The 18,778-nt window shown below is 32.5% G+C and overlaps 2 protein-coding genes across 2 annotated transcripts; both read left to right on the top strand.

Annotated features, from left to right (window-relative positions):
• Positions 1-10,068: 10,068 nt before the first annotated feature.
• On the top strand, positions 10,069-10,874 carry LOC110650683 (MFP1 attachment factor 1). The gene has a single exon (XM_021805774.2). The coding sequence runs from the start codon at positions 10,202-10,204 to the stop codon at positions 10,634-10,636; it is 435 nt and encodes a 144-aa protein (XP_021661466.2). The 5' UTR covers positions 10,069-10,201; the 3' UTR covers positions 10,637-10,874.
• A 651-nt stretch (positions 10,875-11,525) lies between these two features.
• Positions 11,526-14,317, top strand: LOC110650686 (probable receptor-like protein kinase At2g23200). Its single transcript, XM_021805776.2, has one exon. The coding sequence runs from the start codon at positions 11,707-11,709 to the stop codon at positions 14,065-14,067; it is 2,361 nt and encodes a 786-aa protein (XP_021661468.2). The 5' UTR covers positions 11,526-11,706; the 3' UTR covers positions 14,068-14,317.
• The last annotated feature ends 4,461 nt before the right edge of the window (positions 14,318-18,778 follow it).

Genomic DNA, 18,778 nt, shown 5'->3' with positions numbered 1-18,778 from the left:
TACCATTCAAGTATTTAAGAATGCATTTAACAACATGCAAATGGGATTCTTTAGGACATGATTGAAAATGTGCACATAAACATACGGATAACATAATGTTTGGTCTACTAGCTGTGAGGTAAAGACTACCAATTATACCTCTATAGAGCTTTTTATCAACTGATTTTCCTTTTTCATCCTTATCAAGCTTGGTGTTTGTGCTCATTAGAGTTCTACTTGGCTTGCTCTTCTCCATCAAACCTCTTGATCAATTTTTTGGCATACTTGGCTTGGTTGATGAAGATGCCATCCTTAGCTTGCTTGATTTGAAGCCTAAGAAAGAACTTGAGTTCTCCCATCATGCTCATCTCAAACTCACTTTTCATGGTATTAGCAAACTCTTCACATAAGCACTCATTAGGAGCACCAAATATAATATCATCAATATATATTTGCACTACAAGGATATCATTTTCATGATTTTTAACAAAAAGAGTTGTATCAACTTTTTCTTTTGAAAAATCATTTTGCAAAAGAAAGTTACTAAGCCTTTCATACCAAGCTCTAGGAGCTTGTTTCAAACCATACAAGGCTTTAGTCAATTTAAAAATATGATTTGCAAACTCATGATTTTCAAAATCATGAGGTTGCTCAACATATACATCCTCATCAATAAAACCATTTAGAAAAGCACTTTTAATATCCATTTGAAAAACTTTAAAATTCATGTATGATGCATATGTAAGTAAAATTCTAAAGACTTCTAATCTAACTACAGGGGCAAAAGTTTCATCATAGTCAATGCCCTCCTTTTGGTTATAGCCTTTGGTTACTAATCAAGCCTTATTCCTGATTATTTTTCCATCCTCATCTAACTTATTTTTAAATACCCAATTGGAGTCTATGGATGGATGGTCCTTAGGCCTATAAACTAAGGCCCAAACCTTCTTCCTTTAAATTGGATGAGTTCCTCTTGCATTGCAAGTACCCAACCCTCATCATTAATGGCCTCATCTATATTCTTAGGTTCTATTTGAGAAATAAAAACGAGATTATTATAAATATTTCTAAGAGAGGATCTAGTTGTTACCCTTTTGATGTATCACCAATGATTAGATCCTTAGAATGATCCTTCTTGAAGGTCCAATCATTAGGTAGATCTTGGTAAACTCTTTAATAAGGAATTAGTTTAGCTTATTTCTCTTGAAGCTCAACTTCATCATCTCCCAAATCCTTCAAGAGATCTTCCTTGAGCTAATCTTGAGTTTTACTATATTGAGGATCTCCAAGAGTCAACTTATCAAAATTATCTACAACATCATCTTCACAAGAAATATCCTTTCTAGGACCAAAGGTGGTTAGCTTCATCAAATACAACATGCATTGACTCCTCAACAACTAAAGTTCTCTTATTGAAGACTCTATATGCTTTACTAGATATAGAGTAGCCCAAGAAGATACCTTCATCAGTTTTAGAGCTAAATTTATCTAGATTATCTTTGGTATTTAAAATGAAGCATTTACAACCAAAAACTCTAAAATAACCTACTTTACGTTTCTTGCCATTCCATAGCTCATAAGGGGTTTTCTTTAAAAAAAGTCTAATCAAAACTCTATTTGAAACATAATAAGCCATATTAATGGCTTCCGCCCAAAAATAAGTAGGCAAGTTATATTCATTTAACATAGTCCTCCCCATAGCTAAAAGAGTCATATTTTTTCTTTCAACAACACTATTTTGTTGGGGAGTCTTAGGAGAAGAAAAGTTGTGAGTGATCCCTAGTGAGTTACAAAATTTTTCAAATATCTCATTTTCAAATTCTCTACCATGATCACTTCTAATAGAAGAAATTTGAAAATCCTTTTCATTTTGAACCTTTTTGGAAAATTTCTTAAAAACATCAAAACATTCATCCTTATGAGCAAGGAATGCAACCCAAGTATACCTAAAGTAGTCATCAACAATCACAAAAGCATAATATGCACCACCTAAGCTAGTTACTCTAGTATGACCGAATAAATCCATATGCAACAATTAAAGAGGTTTAGAAGTGGATACCTTTTGAATAGATTTAAAAGAGCTCTTGACTTGCTTACCCATTTGGTATGCATCACACACCTTATCCTTTTGAAACTTGATCTGTGGAAGCCCATCAACTAGCTCATTCTTGTTTAAGTTTGCAAGAAGGTTCATGCTAGCATGTGCAAGCCTTTTATGCCAAGTTCAAGAGTTATCACTAACGAAAACAAAACACTTGATATCTTTGTTAGACAAAACATGCAAATCAATAACATAGATATTTTCTACTCTTTCACCAACAAACAACATTTTGTTGTCACACATTCTAGACACAAAGCAAGATTTAGACTAAAAAATGACTCTATAACTGTTATCACATAATTGACTAACACTAAGTAAATTATGTTTTAAACCATCAACTAAAAGAACTTTGTCAAGAATTGGGGAGTTTTCCTTACCAATCTTACCCATCCCCACAATTTTACCTTTACTATTGTTGCCAAGGTCACTTGCCCACTTCTATCTTTCTTTTTGAGTGAAAGGAAAAGGTCGGCATTATCGGACATATGTCTTAAACATCCACTATTCAAGTACCACTTACTTTCAAAGTTTAAAGATTTTAAGCATACATATACAATATAATTCAATTTACTTTAGGTACCCAAATGTACTTGGGTCCTAGGGGGTTAGTAGTTCTATCATTATTAATGTTAAATATTCTACCATATCCAAGATGAATTTTCCTAATAGCACACCTATAGTTGATGTGACCAAACTTATCACAATAGTGATAATGACCATTAAACCTTCTTGTTCTTGGTCTATATGCATGAGAGTGTGCATATGGTCTCATGTGACCAATATTTTTGTGTCTAACATGTGCATGTGAACATGAAGCATTGTGTGTATTATGATGGTTATGAGGCCTAGTAGCATGTCCCCTATAGAAGTTTGGCCTATATGCAAATCTCCTAGATGTATATGTCCTATTAACATTTTGTCTAGGGACATGTTGATGATATGAAGTCTTTCTAAGTTCATTGCCACTAGGTGTCTTTGGCTTTTGTCCTTTAGGACTAGACACCTTTGGACTAGACTCTTAGGGACTAGGCTCACTAGAACTAATTACTTTAACAAATATGGTCTTGGAAGAAGATGCTTGGACAAATTTACTATAGCCAAGTCCATACTTAATGGTAGGAGACCTTTGAGAGTCCAAAACTGCATCAAGTTTATCCTTTCCTTTAGCAAGTTTAGAAACAGAAGTTTTTAAATCAACAATTTCATTTCTCAACTTCTCATTTTCTAATGAGAGCTCATCTAAGGATTTTTGCATATTATTATCTAAAAGTCTATCATCCCTAGATCAGGTCTCATTCTCTTTCCTTAAACTAACTATTTCCTTTTTCAAAAGTCTGTTTTTCTTATGACTTAACTCAAGTTCATCATTCATGACTTTAAGAGCATTAACAAGTTCATCATAAGAAAATTCAACAATATCATCACTTAAAGTTACCTCATTGGAGCTTTCCTCCATTGCCATGAAGCACATTTTGACAACTTCATCATCAGTCTCTTCACCTTCATATCTTGTGGATATTGAACATTCCATGCTTCTTGTTTTTCTTGATTCATTTTCATCATCTTTTAAAGCAATTAAACACATGTCAATCACAGAGTATTCTTTGAAGCTTTGTTCATAAGTGTTATCAACTTGTGGCACTTGTTTCATTTATTGATGAAAGGAATAGGTTTTTTGTGTTCTCAACTTCATCAACTTGACAATAATGGTTAGAATTATACATAGAATCAATAGAATCCCATATATCTTTAGCATTTGAGCATTTAGAAATTTTAGCATAATAAAAATCATTTAAAGAAATTCTAACATATGCATAACTCTTATATTTAAAAAAAAAAATTACTTATCATGCTTACTCCATTCACTCTTTATCTTTGGCACATGCTCACCATCTACTGCTTTGATAGGAATGAAGGGACCATTTTTAATTATATCCCATTAATCCACTCCTTTTGATTTGAGGAAGTAATACATCTTATTCTTCCAATAAATAAAATCATTTCCATCCAAGAAAGGGGGATTTACTATCTATTGACTTTCTTGAGCTTGTGAGTTAAAGGTTGCCATGATCTTTGCTCCAAGATGGTTAAATCTTAAGAAAATGGACACTAGCTCTGATACCACTTGTTGCCCTTTGTAACAACCCAAGAGGAGGGGTGAATTGGGTGTTAATTAAATAAAATTTGAAGGGTACATGGAGATTTTTAAGTGAAATGCACAAGGAAAAGGTAGGAAAGAAAGAACAGAAGAGATTTAAACAGGTTCGGCGATCTCAAGCCTATGTCGTCTCCTCAAGGCCCTCATTGAGAGTTAACTCTATTAAAATTCTTCTTTGGGTGAAGAATAAACCCCTTGCAATCACCACAAGAGCAAACCCTTACTCTTTTATAAATTCCTTTACACTCAAGAGTAATTTAAAGCTCTATCACACTCAAGTAATAATAAATACTCAAAACAACCTTGAACAAACTCTCAGAATAAAGAAATTATAGCTCAAACTCTCAAGCTCTCAATAATCAATTATGGCAGCTCAAGTTCAAGAGAGAGAGATAAAGAAAATCTTTTAAACATAATAAATTCTCAAAAAAATAGTTGTTGTCACTTTTCTCCTATAATAAATAGTCTCTATTTATAGTTTTGGTAAGAAAATGACCGTTAAGGGTGTATTAAATGCAAATATAGTAGTTCAACCACCAAAAATCATGTTTTATCAAGTTACAGAAATCTAGGTTCGGCTGTCAAAGTCCATTACTTCGGCTACTGAAGGTTGGGGTGCCAAAAAATATCATTTAAAAAGTGAACTTTGGCTGCCGAAGTGCTCTCTAGATAAAAAGGGCACTTAGACTTTAAAAACTCAAAAACCATCATTTAAAGAGTAAACTTTGGCTGCCAACGTTCCCAGCTTTGACTGCCGAAGTGCTTTCTCGACAAAAAGGCACAAAAGAGCACTTAGGCTTTTAAAAGTAGTAACTTTTTGAGCCGAACTCGGATTTTTGATCCGTTTAAATTGTTGGAAAGCTAATTTGGTATTTTTCAATGAAAACACTTTCAAAAATAAATTTACATTTCTCAAAAGTAAAAATTTTATTTTACTCCCTCTTAGTTAAGAAAAAGTTAAAAATAGAGACACTAAGTAATTTAGAGAAACCTAGACTTGAGTCATCATAACCAACTAATTGAGATTCACAAGATAAAAGAAAAATTTATATTGTAGTGTCTCCTTGATTTTTGCTTCAATTTCTTGCTTTTTCTTAATCTTGATTTAAAGCAATTTCTCAAGTTTGAACTTGAGACCTATAATCTTAACGCAAATACTTCCAAGGTAGATTAGTAGCACACTAATTGTTTATTATCATCAAAACATGGATTAAGACCCCTAGGTTCATCAATAGTTTTATAATGTTTGAATTTGTAAATTTAAGAAAATTTTAAAATTCTTAAAAAAATACTAAAAATACTTTTAGATTTTAATAATAGAGATAAAATTTTAACATTTGAAATTTAAAAATATCTAAATAAAATTAATATTTAATATGATAAGCTAATTTTTATAGATAAATTTAAAAATAAAGAAAATAATAAATGTGTCACATGATAATTTTTTAAATATGCTTATTAGTCTATGTGGCACACTTTATAATAGAAAAGATGTCACATGGCAATTTTTAAGCATACTTATTAACTTATGTGACACTTTCATGAAACATTTTTTAAGACTTAGCTTTAATATATATATATATATGTGTGTGTGTGTGTGGCCTTTTATAAATTATTAGCTTTTTAATTAACATGCCTTATACGTTTTCTTTACTTTTTATACGTACTTGTTATCTAATTTTTTTTATATGTAATTTTATATTATATTTTTGTATATAATGTAATATAATATTATAGACAATTTGATTTTTAAAAATCTAAGAGATCAGTTGATGTAATATAAATAACAAGATAAAGTCACATTTTAATTTATATAATTTTTTTTGCTTTGTATTGTAATATTATTGCATCAGATTTGTTGGCTTTAAAGTACAGGTTAACTACGGTATTTAAATCATTAACATATTACGTATGCATGGTTTTGCATTATTATTTTCATTACTCAACAACAACAATAACGTTGTTGTTATTATTATTATTATTAAGGCAGACGTAGAACTAAATGTAAAGGAGCTAAAATCTAAAATAGTTATATAATTATTTAAATAGTTAAAAATTACATAAAAATTACCCATAATTCATAAGGAAGTACTCCATGGGTATTAACACTGCATGTGGTTGTCTTCTTTTACTTTTGATATGCAAGTTTAGACTATACAATTATAAGATCTTTTGCATTTTCAAATAAGTACTGGGTTAAAGCATTTAATTTCAATATAACAATTATTTTCAAATTAACGAATCACCATAAATAATGATATAGCATGAAATTTACCAATTATATATTCAGGAAATATCATCAATGAAATATAGAATTGAACTCCTTGCATCTCAAATATTATACACAAAACATTGTTAAAAATTGTGCCATGCACCTCAACTAAGCCATTAATCTTCTTAGATTTTAGGATATTCTTATTTTATTTAAAATATATTATTTTTAATCATTAATTAGATTTAATAGAATTATAATAAAAAATTTAATTAAGTAGAATTAGTTACAATTAAGATTTTCAAATTTATATAAACTCTAAAATTAATTTAAAAAATAAAAATTTAAAATAAATTAATTTTAATAGCCAATTAAATTGAGTCCTTTATTGTCATATTAATAAATCATCATGGGTATTTTAGATAATGTCAATGTCCCTCTTCACACATTTATTAAAGTCCCATTTGGTTCATAAAAAAAAAAAAAAAGTTAAGGAATGGGAATGAATGTGTTAGATTCCAAGTCTAATTAGAATTAGAAAGTATAATTAGTTTAGGAAGTTTAGAAAATTTTAAATTATGAAATTTAATAATTAGAGTCCTAAAAGAACTAATTTTTAGTAGCCTATATATATGTGTAGTTAGTTGGCCATTATATTGTATTATTGAGAGCTCACAGAGTGGATAGGTGAGTCGAATTATGTGAGTTTTGCTTGAGTGATTTTGAGAGTGAGAAAAATAATTAGTCATTGTAATTATTTTTTCCATTGATAGTGAATTTGTTTGGTGGAGTAAACTTACGCCGAACCAAGTTAAATTTCGTATTCTTTAATTTGTGTGGGTGTGGATATTCACAACAAGTGGTATCGAAGCTGTGATTTAATATGTCAAAGATGGTGGGTAAGAAATTTGAGGTGGAGCCATTCGATGGGAAAAATAATTCCAATCGGTGGCAAAGCATCGTAAAGGATGTCCTTGTGCAATAAGAATTAATAAAAGCATTGAACGAGAAGCAACAGGCAACCATGAAAGATGATGATTGGAAGGAGCTTCAATAAAGGGCAATGAGTACGATTCGATTGATGTTAGCCCCCTAATGTGAAGTACAATGTCTTGGAGGAGATTTCGCCAGTTGTTTTGAGAAAAAATTAGAGAGTTGTACATGTCAAAGTCACTCACAAATTACTTATACTTGAAGGAGGAGTTGTACCTACTCAGAATAGATGAATGTACTGATGTGAGAGATCACCTTAATGTTTTCAATAAATTAATTACCCAATTAGCTAGTGTTGGTGTGAAGGTTGATGATGAAAATAAAGCCCTCTTGCCTCTAACATCTTTCTCATAATCTTATAAAAGTTTGGTGACAGCCTTAATAGTTGGGAAGGAGATTTTGAAGGTGGAGGAGGTTACCATAGTTATCTTGGATGATGAAAAGTTTAAGAAGACGGGTAGTAGCAATGAAGGTAGAGCTTACATTACTGGTTCTAGTCGTGGTAGAAGCAACCCACATTGAAACAATTGCAGAAGAAATAGTAGATCGAGTTTGAGACCATAGGTGGACCATGAAGATAGAGAATGCTACTACTGTCATGAGAAGGGCCACATTCAATACCATTGTATAAAGATGAAGGAAGATTTTGCAGAGTTTAAATAATTTAAGAGAGTCGCAGAAAAGAAAAAGCAAGAACTGCTGCAATTGCTATGGATAATGGTGTTGATTGTGAATGTTTGAATGTGAACGATGAAAGACAAAAGATCCATTACAAGATAAGTAATCAATGGATTCTACTTGCCCATTCCATATTTGCTCAAAGGAGTAGTTTGATGTGATTGAAGAAAAGAAAGGAGAGTAAGTAAAGTTAGCCAATGGGAACAAGATAGAAGTTAAAGGTGTTGGAATAGTGAAGATCAAGCTGCATGGTGATCGAGCAAAAGTATTCAATGAAGTGAGATATGTTCCTAAATTTGAAAGAAACTTAATTTCCTGGGTAAGTTGGATTCTTTGGATTATGGCTGTTCAATTCATAGTAGAGTCATGAGAGTAAGTAGAGTCATGAGAGTAAGTTGAGGAGTTCTTGTGATCATGAAGGGTGAGAAGATTAGTGTAAAAAATCTCTACAAATTGGAAGTAAGCACATTAATTGGAAGAATACAAGTTAAGGCAAGAGGTAACATCAACAATCAAGTGTATAAGGAAGTACTTAAGAGAATTGACTTTTACAGAAGTTGTGAAGACTAATTCCATTTTACTTGTAGGTGGAGATTGTTAGAATTCAAGTCCAATTAGAATTAGAAAGTATAATTAGTTTAGAAAATTTAGTAGAATTTAAATTATGAAGTTTAATAATTAGAGTCCTAAAAGAACTAGTTTTTAATGGCCTATATATGTGTGTAGTTGATTGATCATTATACTGTATTATATAGAACTCACGAAATGGAGAGGTGTGTTGAATTCCATGAGTTTAATTTGAGTGATTTTGAGGATGAAAAAAATAATTAGTATTGTAATTATTTTTCCCATGATAATGAATTTTTTTATTGGAGTAGACTTACACTAAACCACGTTAAATTTTATGTTTTTTAATTTATATGGATGTGAATATTCACAACAAAATGTGTTTGATTCGTTTTGTTGGTGTTTGGAAACTAATTTTTTCCATTCCCATTCACTAGGAAATTTGATTCTCACATAACTAAGAGAATCACTATTCCCTTTTTCCGTCCAAGGAATCAAAACATAGGAATGTGAATAGTATCTTGTTAAGGTTAAATGCTTAATCTCACTCATGTAGTTATTGGAATGTTTCAGTTTTTATATTTTCATATTATTAATTAAAATAAAACTTTTAAAAATAATATTTTATTTTATATAATTAATTAAAATTAAAAATTTGAAATTATAATTATAATAATAAAAATATTATTTTTATATTTTCATCTAATTAATAAAAAATAAAAAATTAAAATTAAAACAATTATAATAAAAAATATACTTCTAAAATTTTATATAATTAACTAAAAATTAAAATTAAAATGAAAAGGAATCATAGTAATTAAAAATATAAAAAATATTATTTTTATATTTTCATATAATTAAATAAAATTAAAAAGAAAAATATAAAAAATATAAAAAGTAATTTTCAGTGGATTATTTCAGTTCAATTCTTATTTCGTAACTTATATATTTGTCAATCACACACCTAAAAAAGACATTTGATTTTAATTCTACAATAAACCAAATATAAAGAAAATTCATTATTTTATTTTCAATTTCGTTCGATTCTGATATCAATACTGATTTTGATTTCAATATGCGAACCAAACGGATCCTAAAAGTTTTGATTTTATTGGATCAAAAATTTCATTTTTTGAGTTTTATTTAGACAGATAAAAAATACAAGTAGTAAATACAAGCACTTATTTGAGTTTTGTTCCTAAAATCATACAGGTAGAAAGGTGATAATATAATTTGAGTAATTGTAACTTTGATAATATAATTTGAGTAATTGTAACTTTCTTCATATATTATAGATATAGATAATTAAAATAATAAATAATTAATTAATTTTTTAAAAAAATAAAATTCCTATTAAATTGAAATTTATACAATTTGGTTCAAGTCAATACCTTGGACTCTGCTTGCATATGGCTCATCACTTGCGAGCCATGGCCGAGAACAAAACTTTTCAGGAACCTATATATTCAGATTCCGCTCGAACAAGCTCTGCGAGTGGACCACTTTAAACAAAATGGTAGAAACCGAAAAGCCTCGAAAACCCAATCCTCAATCGCCTGAAAAACCCACTTTCTCATTCTCCCTTCGCGTTTGGCCACCGTCGGAGAGAACACGCGACGTTGTGATTAAACACCTCATCGATACCCTTTCTTCTCCATCATCCTTCGCTAACCGCTACGGCATGCTTCCCTCCGAGGAGACCATCGCGTTCGCCAAAATCATCGAGGAAGAGTCTTTCCTCGCCGCCGCCGCCGCCGCCGCCGCTACATCGGCTGGCGTTGAGGCTGATCCTTGCCGTGGAATCGAGATCCTTCAAGTTTATTCCAAGGAGATCAGCAAGAGGATGCTGGAAATGGTTAGGAATAAAGCGTGTAAGCGGCATGGTGGTGCCTTTTCTAGTGAGGAAATGTCTCCATCATGTGATTGCTTGATTAATTTATCGTGTTAAAATGTGATTTTTAGTTTTTGGGTTTTGATTGATTGCAATGTCGGTGCCGCAGATCTGTTTTAGCCATTGTAGGATATGATATGTGAGTCTGAAATTGATTTATTGGCATTTTAACTTTTTGAGTACGATCATTCTGATTTATTGGAGGATTACTGAGCTCATAATCTTCCTGTGGATGTTTTGATTTTGTGATTCCTGTGCGAATAAATTTAAAGGGAAAGATTTATGGGTTGCTTCACTATTTTTTTTTTTAATTACTATTGCAGTGTCGTTTTAATAATAAATTTTTGGATTCTTATAAATGAAGTTACCTATTTCACTATGGTATTGGTATGATTGCATGCATTAGAGGTTCTTAGACGACCTATCAGATAAGATGAATGATTAGAAACTATAGCTCCTTGGGGCTGCTTCAGTAGTAAGTGATAAAAATTGAGAGAGTACATGGTCAAGTCCTACACTAAAGACTTAAATCAGTTTGATCATGGGAAAGATCGTTTTAGTATGGTAATTGCTGGATCTGTTGCTCTGGAGCCTTTTGGTGACGAACTGATTCTTTCCCAAATCCCACGGCAATTTAAATAATCTAAAATATGTGCTTAATTACTAATTAGCTTAGAAGATATGCAGTTGTCTTAATGTTTCTAGTACTTTCTGCCTGCATTAATATTGGCCTCTAGAATGTTAAGACTTGGCTCTCCTTGGACTTGTAAATTTTGGGCTTGGAGTTTGTAGCTTACGACGTGGGTTATATTTGAAACAAAATGGGTACAAATGCAAGTCCAGGTAAGATATGCATTGAATCTTGGATATTCCCTCAGATAAAAAAATATCTTGGATATTCCAATCTGATAAATACAGGACAGCTTTGGGCTAATTCCTGACATTTTCCTTCTATTGAAAAGTAAACACTGACCAAGCCACGAAGGAACACATGCAAGTCAATGGAAGACTTTGCCTCAAGCTCAAATGTATGTCTAAGCAAATTGTAGCCATTCACTCTGTCTTCATCTTCACCAGCTCATGACCTTCCTTCCCATTGAAAGAACCAGCAAAACCCACCAATTGCCATGGAAAAGCTTCACATCCATAACAAGATGTCTCCTTTGTTCCTTTTTTTCATTTCTCTTCTATACTTTTCTTCAGCCTACAGTAATACTCCATTTAAGTACTTCATCAACTGTGGATCAGACTCCAGCGTCAATGTTAGCGGCCGGACTTTTGTTGGTGACATCAATTCCAACTCTTCTTTCACATTAGGGAATAGTGAGGCTATCTATAGCAGTAGCCCTTTACCAAACACTTCTTCTCTCTATCTAACAGCCAGAGTTTTCAGACAGAAATCTCAATATGAGCTCAATGTCACTAAACATGGAACTTACATGGTTCGCCTTCATTTCTTTGTTTTCGAATCCCAAGGGATTAATCTAAACAATGCTTTATTTGATGTTTCAACTTTGAATTTTTCGCTGTTGTCAAAGTTCAGAGTCCAAAACAGTCTCCCTGTGATCAAGGAATTCTTTCTCACTATCAATGTAGGGAAGCTACGAATACAGTTTTCACCTTCATCTTTTGCTTTTGTTAACGCCATAGAAGTCTTTCTTCTTCCACCAAACTTCATCGTGGATGATGCCGCAGCTGTTCCTTCTGTAAAGAACGAAAAAGGATCTTACCATGGTTTACCATCTGAGGCTTTACAAACAATTTACAGGATCAACGTTGGAGGTCTAGAGATTAAGGAGTCCAGTGACTCCCTTTGGAGGAATTGGATGCAAGATGATGATTATGTAATTTCCTCAACTTCTGCAAAAACTTGTGCCTTTTATAATGGAACGCTTGGAGAGGGTCCTGAACCCATCAATGATATTGCCCCAGATCTTGTTTACAGAACTTGCAGGGAAGTGAAGGACAATAGCGGCGAAGCAGATTTGCTGAATATAACTTGGCGTTTCAGTGTAAGGAACAATACTCGACATTTTGTTCGCTTTCATTTCTGTAACAATATTGGTGCTCTTTTTGAATTTAATCTCTATATTGACGGTGAAAAAACCCAAGAAATTCTCCCTTACAATTATACCAACTTCTATAATTTGACGGTTGATTCTGATGATTCTGGGTTTCTCAAAATTAGCATAGGCCCTAGTAAGGATTATATTGACAAGAAAGCTTATCTAAATGGACTTGAGATTATGGAGTTGGTGATGAACAAAAGTTTGGTGCCTCCAGAAGGCCAACTACACAAAAGTCTGTTTATTATAATCGGTTCAGTTGGGGGTGTGGCTTCAGTTTCCATCCTGATATTTTTATTTTTGCTTGGTTGGAGATGGAGGAAAGCTAAGCCTGTTAAAAATTTAGTTCTGAAGCCTATGCTTACTTGTGGGATAGGGAGCTCTCGCCGGAGTTTGATAGCTAAAAGAAATGGCACTGCCTCCCCTGTTCCTAATTTAAACCTCAAGTTAAAGATGTCTTTTGCTGAAATAGTGGCTGCCACTCAGAATTTCAACAGGAAGTTGTTGATTGGTAAGGGTGGCTTCGGTAAAGTTTATAAAGGAACCCTTAAGAATGGTATGAAGGTAGCAGTGAAACGATATGATTCAAGTCATGGGCAAGGAATTCCAGAGTTCCAAACTGAGGTCATAGTCCTATCCAAAATTCGACATCGCCATCTTGTTTCGTTGGTTGGCTATTGCAGTGTAGGAGCTGAGATGATACTGGTTTATGAATTATTGGAAAAGGGGACTTTGAGAGACCATCTATACAATTGGAAAGACAACTCCAAGAGTTCGTTTATGCAATCTGAATTGTCTTGGAAGCAAAGGCTTGAAATTTGTGTTGGCACGGCTAAGGGCCTTCATTACCTTCACACTGTTTCAGATGGGGGAATCATTCACCGAGATGTAAAATCAACAAACATTTTGCTCGATGAGTATTATGTGGCCAAAGTTGCTGATTTTGGTCTTTCACAGTCGGGTCCTTCTGATCTAGATCATTTCAGCTTGGGAATAAAAGGTAGTTTTGGTTATTTTGATCCTGAATATTTCAAAACTTGTCAGTTAACACATAAATCCGATGTGTACTCTTTTGGTGTGGTACTTCTAGAAGTGCTTTGTGCTCGACCACCCATTATAAATTCATCTCAGAGGGAGGAAATAAACTTAGCTGAATGGGGATTGTTTTGGCAAAAGAAAGGCAAACTCGAAAAAATTATTGATCCTTCACTAGTGGGTCATATTAATCCCCCTTCATTAAGAAAGTTTGGTGAAATAGTTGAGAAGTGTTTGAAGCTGGAAGGAGCTGAGCGGCCTACAATGCTTGATGTGTGCTGGGACTTGGAATATGCATTGGAGCTACAACAGACTGTAGTGCATAGAGAGCCTCACGAGGACAGCATTACAGACTCTTTATCAGCTATGGTACTTCCTGTTGCTTAGATGTTGTCTTCAAATAGATTCTCAGTGATAGAAGATAATGTTAGCTGTTGAGATTTTTCTAGAAGACTCAAGATGTAATGATGTTTTTGTTTCTTTTTGGACAAGTTAATTTCAGTCTATAAGTAAGCTTATTACTTGTTAAAGTTAAAGATGTAATAGGTAATGCTTTCTTTTGTCTAATCATGTACTTGTCAAAGCTTGTATAAATTATCAATTATAAATGAAAAATGTAGTGAACCTTTTCCAGCAATTGTAAGCTCTGTTTTTCCTCTTTTGCTCTCTGCTTTCTTTAATTTTTATGACATGGTATCAGAGCACCATTGATCTTTAAAGGGCTATGAGTATCTAAGAGAGAAAACTAGCAAGGCTTCCCCTCCTTTAAAGACCTCAAACACCTAATAATCAAGGAATGGCTTTCAGCAGCTATTCAACTCAAACTCCACCTGCTTTTAATGGAGAAAACTGCCCTATTTGGGCAGTTAAGATGAAGGCTTACTTAAGAGCATATGATTTATGGGAGGTTGTTGAAACAAGTAGAAACCCAGCACCTCTACCTGACAATCCTTCTCTTGCACAAATCAAGATGCATAGTGAAAAACGTGCAAAGAAATTTAAGGCTCAGTTAGCTATCCATGCATCTGTTACAAACGTAATATTCACAAGAACAATGACTTGTGAGACTGCAAAACAAGCTTGGGACAAGCTTAAGGAGAAGTATCAAGGTACTGACAGAATAAGGCTCATTTAAGTGCTGAATTTATAGAGGGAGTTTGAAGTTTTAAAGATGAAGGATGTTGAGACTGTTAAAGATTACACTAACAGACTCATGAAGGTTGTAAATAAACTGAGATTGATTGGTGAGGAGCTATCTGATAAGAGGATTGTGTAAAAGGTTCTTGTTGGTGTTCCTGAAAGGTTTGAGTCCAAAATTTCAACCTTGGAAGAAAAAGATCTCTCTCAAATTACTATAGCAAAAGTGATTAATGCATTTCAAGCTATGGAACAAAGAAGAACCATCAGACTTAAAGATGCAAATGAGGGAGCCTTTCAAGCAAAAGTTAAAGACAAGAACACAAGTGGCAAAGGAGGAAAGAAGTAATCTGGAGAAAGGAAAGAGAAGGATAAAAAGGATTGTGATGGCAGTAGAAAAGGAAGAAAAGGGAAGTTTCCCCCATGTCCTCACCGCAAAAAGAGATCCCACACTGAAAACTATTGCTGGTATAGGCCAAATGTGAAGTGTAGAGCTTGCAATCAGCTTGGCCACATAGAGAAGGTGTGCAAAAATAAAAGTAATCAGCAAGAACAATAAGCACAAGTGGTGGAGAACCAAGATAAAGTAAAAGAGAAGTTGTTTGTGGCTACATGTTATACTAGTAACAGTGGCTAGGGTTCTTGGCTTGTTGATAGTGGCTGTACAAGCCATATGACATCTGATGCTGGAATTTTTAAGCATTTAGATAAAACCTACTACTCAAGAGTCAAAGTTGGAAATGGAAAATATTTAGAGGTGAAGTGAAAAGGTATTGCACCTGTAAAAATACCATCAGGTATAAAATTTATTTCTAATGTGCTCTTTATACCTTATATTAGTCAAAACCTGTTGAGTATAGGCTAAATGCTAGAGAAAAATTATACTTTGCATTTCAAATATAAGTCATGCATTATATTTGATCCTTGTGGTTGTGAATTGATGACCATTGCTATGAAAGACATGTGTTTTCCAATAGATTGAAAGCAAACCTCTTTGCATGCTTATTTAAGTTTAGTTGATGAATCAGCTATTTGGCATAGAAGGCTAGGTCACTTTAAATTCTCTACTTTGAAACATATGCATGAGAAGGAACTTTTTAGTGACTTGCTTGCTATTGATGATAATGTTGGTGTATGTGACACTTGTTAATTTGGAAAGCAAACTAAGTTACCATTTGTAGATAGCAAATGGACAGCTAATAAAAAATTACGGTTGATACACTTTGATGTTTATGGACCTCTGAGTGTCCAATCTTTGAATATCAGCAAATATTTTTTATTATTCATTGATGATTTTTCCAGAATGTGTTGGGTGTTTTTTCTTAAACAGAAGTTTGAGGTTTTGGCTCACTTTCAAAACTTTAAAGCGTTTGTTGAAAAACAAATAAGTTGTAAGATTAAAGCTCTGAGATCAGACAACGGAGGAGAGCATGTATCTATTGAATTCAGAAGGTTTTGTGAGTAAGAAGGCATTCAACACTAGCTGCCTACTCCTTACACTCTTTAACAAAATGGGGTGAGTAAAAGGAAGAATAGATCGGTGATGGAAATAGCAAGATACTTATTGCATGAAAAAGGTCTTCCTAAGAAAATTTGGGTTGAGGCTGTGAATACATCAATTTTGTTGTCCTAAAGAAAGTGACCAAGTGGGGGGTGAATTGGACACTTTAGGAAATTTTTCAGTCCTTGCTCAAGACTTAATGAAAAATTATGGCTTTGCACTTCTATGTATGTGCATAACTCTGTTTTTAAGATTTAATTTAAGTGATCAAACAAGTTATGCGCAAATAGTAACTCATACACAAAATAATCACTTAATATCAAGTGTATCTTTTCACATATAAATCAAAATTTGCAGGTTTAATTGTTCAAGCTCAATATTAACTCAATAAAACAAATTCTCAACACATTTAATATATAATCAGAGAAATAAAGTGCTGAAAATTAAAGAGTTAAGGGAAGAAGAAAATCAAACACAATGTTTATAGTGGTTTGACTCTCTTAGCCTACATCCACTCTTTCCAAAGTCTCACTTTGAGAGTCACTCTACTATTTGATCTTCTTGCCTTTACAATGTCTTTATTTCCCACAAAAAACCATAAGCTTCACAAGGTGCTTGAAAACCTTCCACAAGCTTTACAAGGTGCTTGAAAACCTTCCACAAGTGTGTCCTCACACTTACACAATCTTAGATAGGTTTTTTAGTGTAGATGAAATCACTCTCAATAACTCTCAGATATAGAATTTAATGCTAAAAGATTGAGAGATAAGATCTGCCACTCAAGCTCAAGAGTATTTGAATGAAAGATTTAAAAAATAGGACAATAAATTCTCAATAAATAGGAACACTTTCATTAGGTAAAATTATAGTAAATGATGCCTTTTATAGGTGCTTTTCATTGCTAAAAACATATGCTAGAGAGTGTCTAATGGCTCTTTAATTTTTAAAAAACTAGCTGTTACTTCTTTGAAAGTCATGCAGCAGAGTTGTGTCAAGTCAAAGCATGAAAATAGTTAACTAAAATTTTTATTGGTTAACTAGTTTCGTAAGACAGAAAATTTTAGACAATAAAACTAGTTAACTAATTTTCACAAAGAGTTAACTAATTTCGCTTCTGACTTAAATTTTGAAAATTTGAGTTTTTGAAGAAAAGTTGTAAAAATTATTTTGACAATTCAAAAACCTTAAAAATGATGTAAAAGCACTTTCTAAACTCTTGAATCTAAAAACAAAATTGATTATAGGTCTTAAATGACATAATCTCTCCAATCTTATACAATGGACCTAAGAACTTAATTTATGTCCTAGTTCTTCATGGAATTTGATTCGTCTTGTGTTATACAAGATAATAATCTCCTTTTATATTAGCCATTTCAATAGAATAGTCCTTCCATCAATGTCTTTGCATATCATGACCTATAAAATCACATCAAATACTTATGCACAAAGGGTTAATATATATTTCATTAAGTTTTGCTATCATCAAAATCAAGCTCATTATAACTTTCGGGGCCTACAATCTCCCCCTTTTTGATGATGTCAAAACTTAATGAATCTATGAAGATCATAAAAATTAAATTGTATAACTATCTACATATGTCATGTATGTAAGAACTTGCTTTGAGACAAACTCCCCCTATGTGTATGCACACAATCATTCAAAATGCAATAAAGTTGAGAAGCTACAAAATAGCTCCCCCTAAATCTGATATTCAAAGCATTTTGAAGATAACAATATAAGTAACATGTTAAACAATTTCAAAGATCAATTCATCCAAGATCAATTCAATCATCATATATATGCTATATCAATCAACTCAATTCAATCATCATATCTTCAATAACTTTCCAAAATAAATCCAAAATATCTACATCAGAATATGAACCATACAACCGCTGAATAAAATTAGTTAACTAAAAATATACCCAGTTAACTAAAAATATTCTGTCAGTTAAAACATTTTCCTATCTTCTCCTAATTTCTCCCCCTTTTTGACATCAACAAAAAGATAGACTTTCTCTTATTTTCTCATAATTTCTCTCCCTTTTTGACATCAATAAAAAGATAGACTTTTTCTTATTTTCTCCTATTTTCTCTCCTTTTTTAAAGAAAAACAAAAAGACATAACTTTGAAAGTCATAAATCATATTTCAAAAATCTCAAGGTTTATTTTTGCTACCAAGGATCCTGCCTCCTCTCCTAAGGTGAGCAGGATCAACAGCTTTGGCTTGTCTCTTCTTTTTTGGGGGTTCTTTTTCAGGTATGGTTACTTGGATTTTTGGAGGAATGGATATAACTGATGCATGCATTTTGCATAATCATTTAGGTTTAATTTCATAACCATTTTATTTGATTATTAGTCATTTTTAGCTAATTTCATTAGTTAATTAGTTAGTTTTTCATAATTATCGATTTTGGATTAATTTGTAATTTTTACTTTGTTTTGTAGGAAAAATGGT

The sequence above is a fragment of the Hevea brasiliensis genome, chromosome 7, assembly GCF_030052815.1.
Source record: "Hevea brasiliensis isolate MT/VB/25A 57/8 chromosome 7, ASM3005281v1, whole genome shotgun sequence".
Classification (NCBI taxonomy): Eukaryota; Viridiplantae; Streptophyta; class Magnoliopsida; order Malpighiales; family Euphorbiaceae; genus Hevea; species Hevea brasiliensis.
This window is presented reverse-complemented; position numbering and strand designations above follow the sequence as displayed.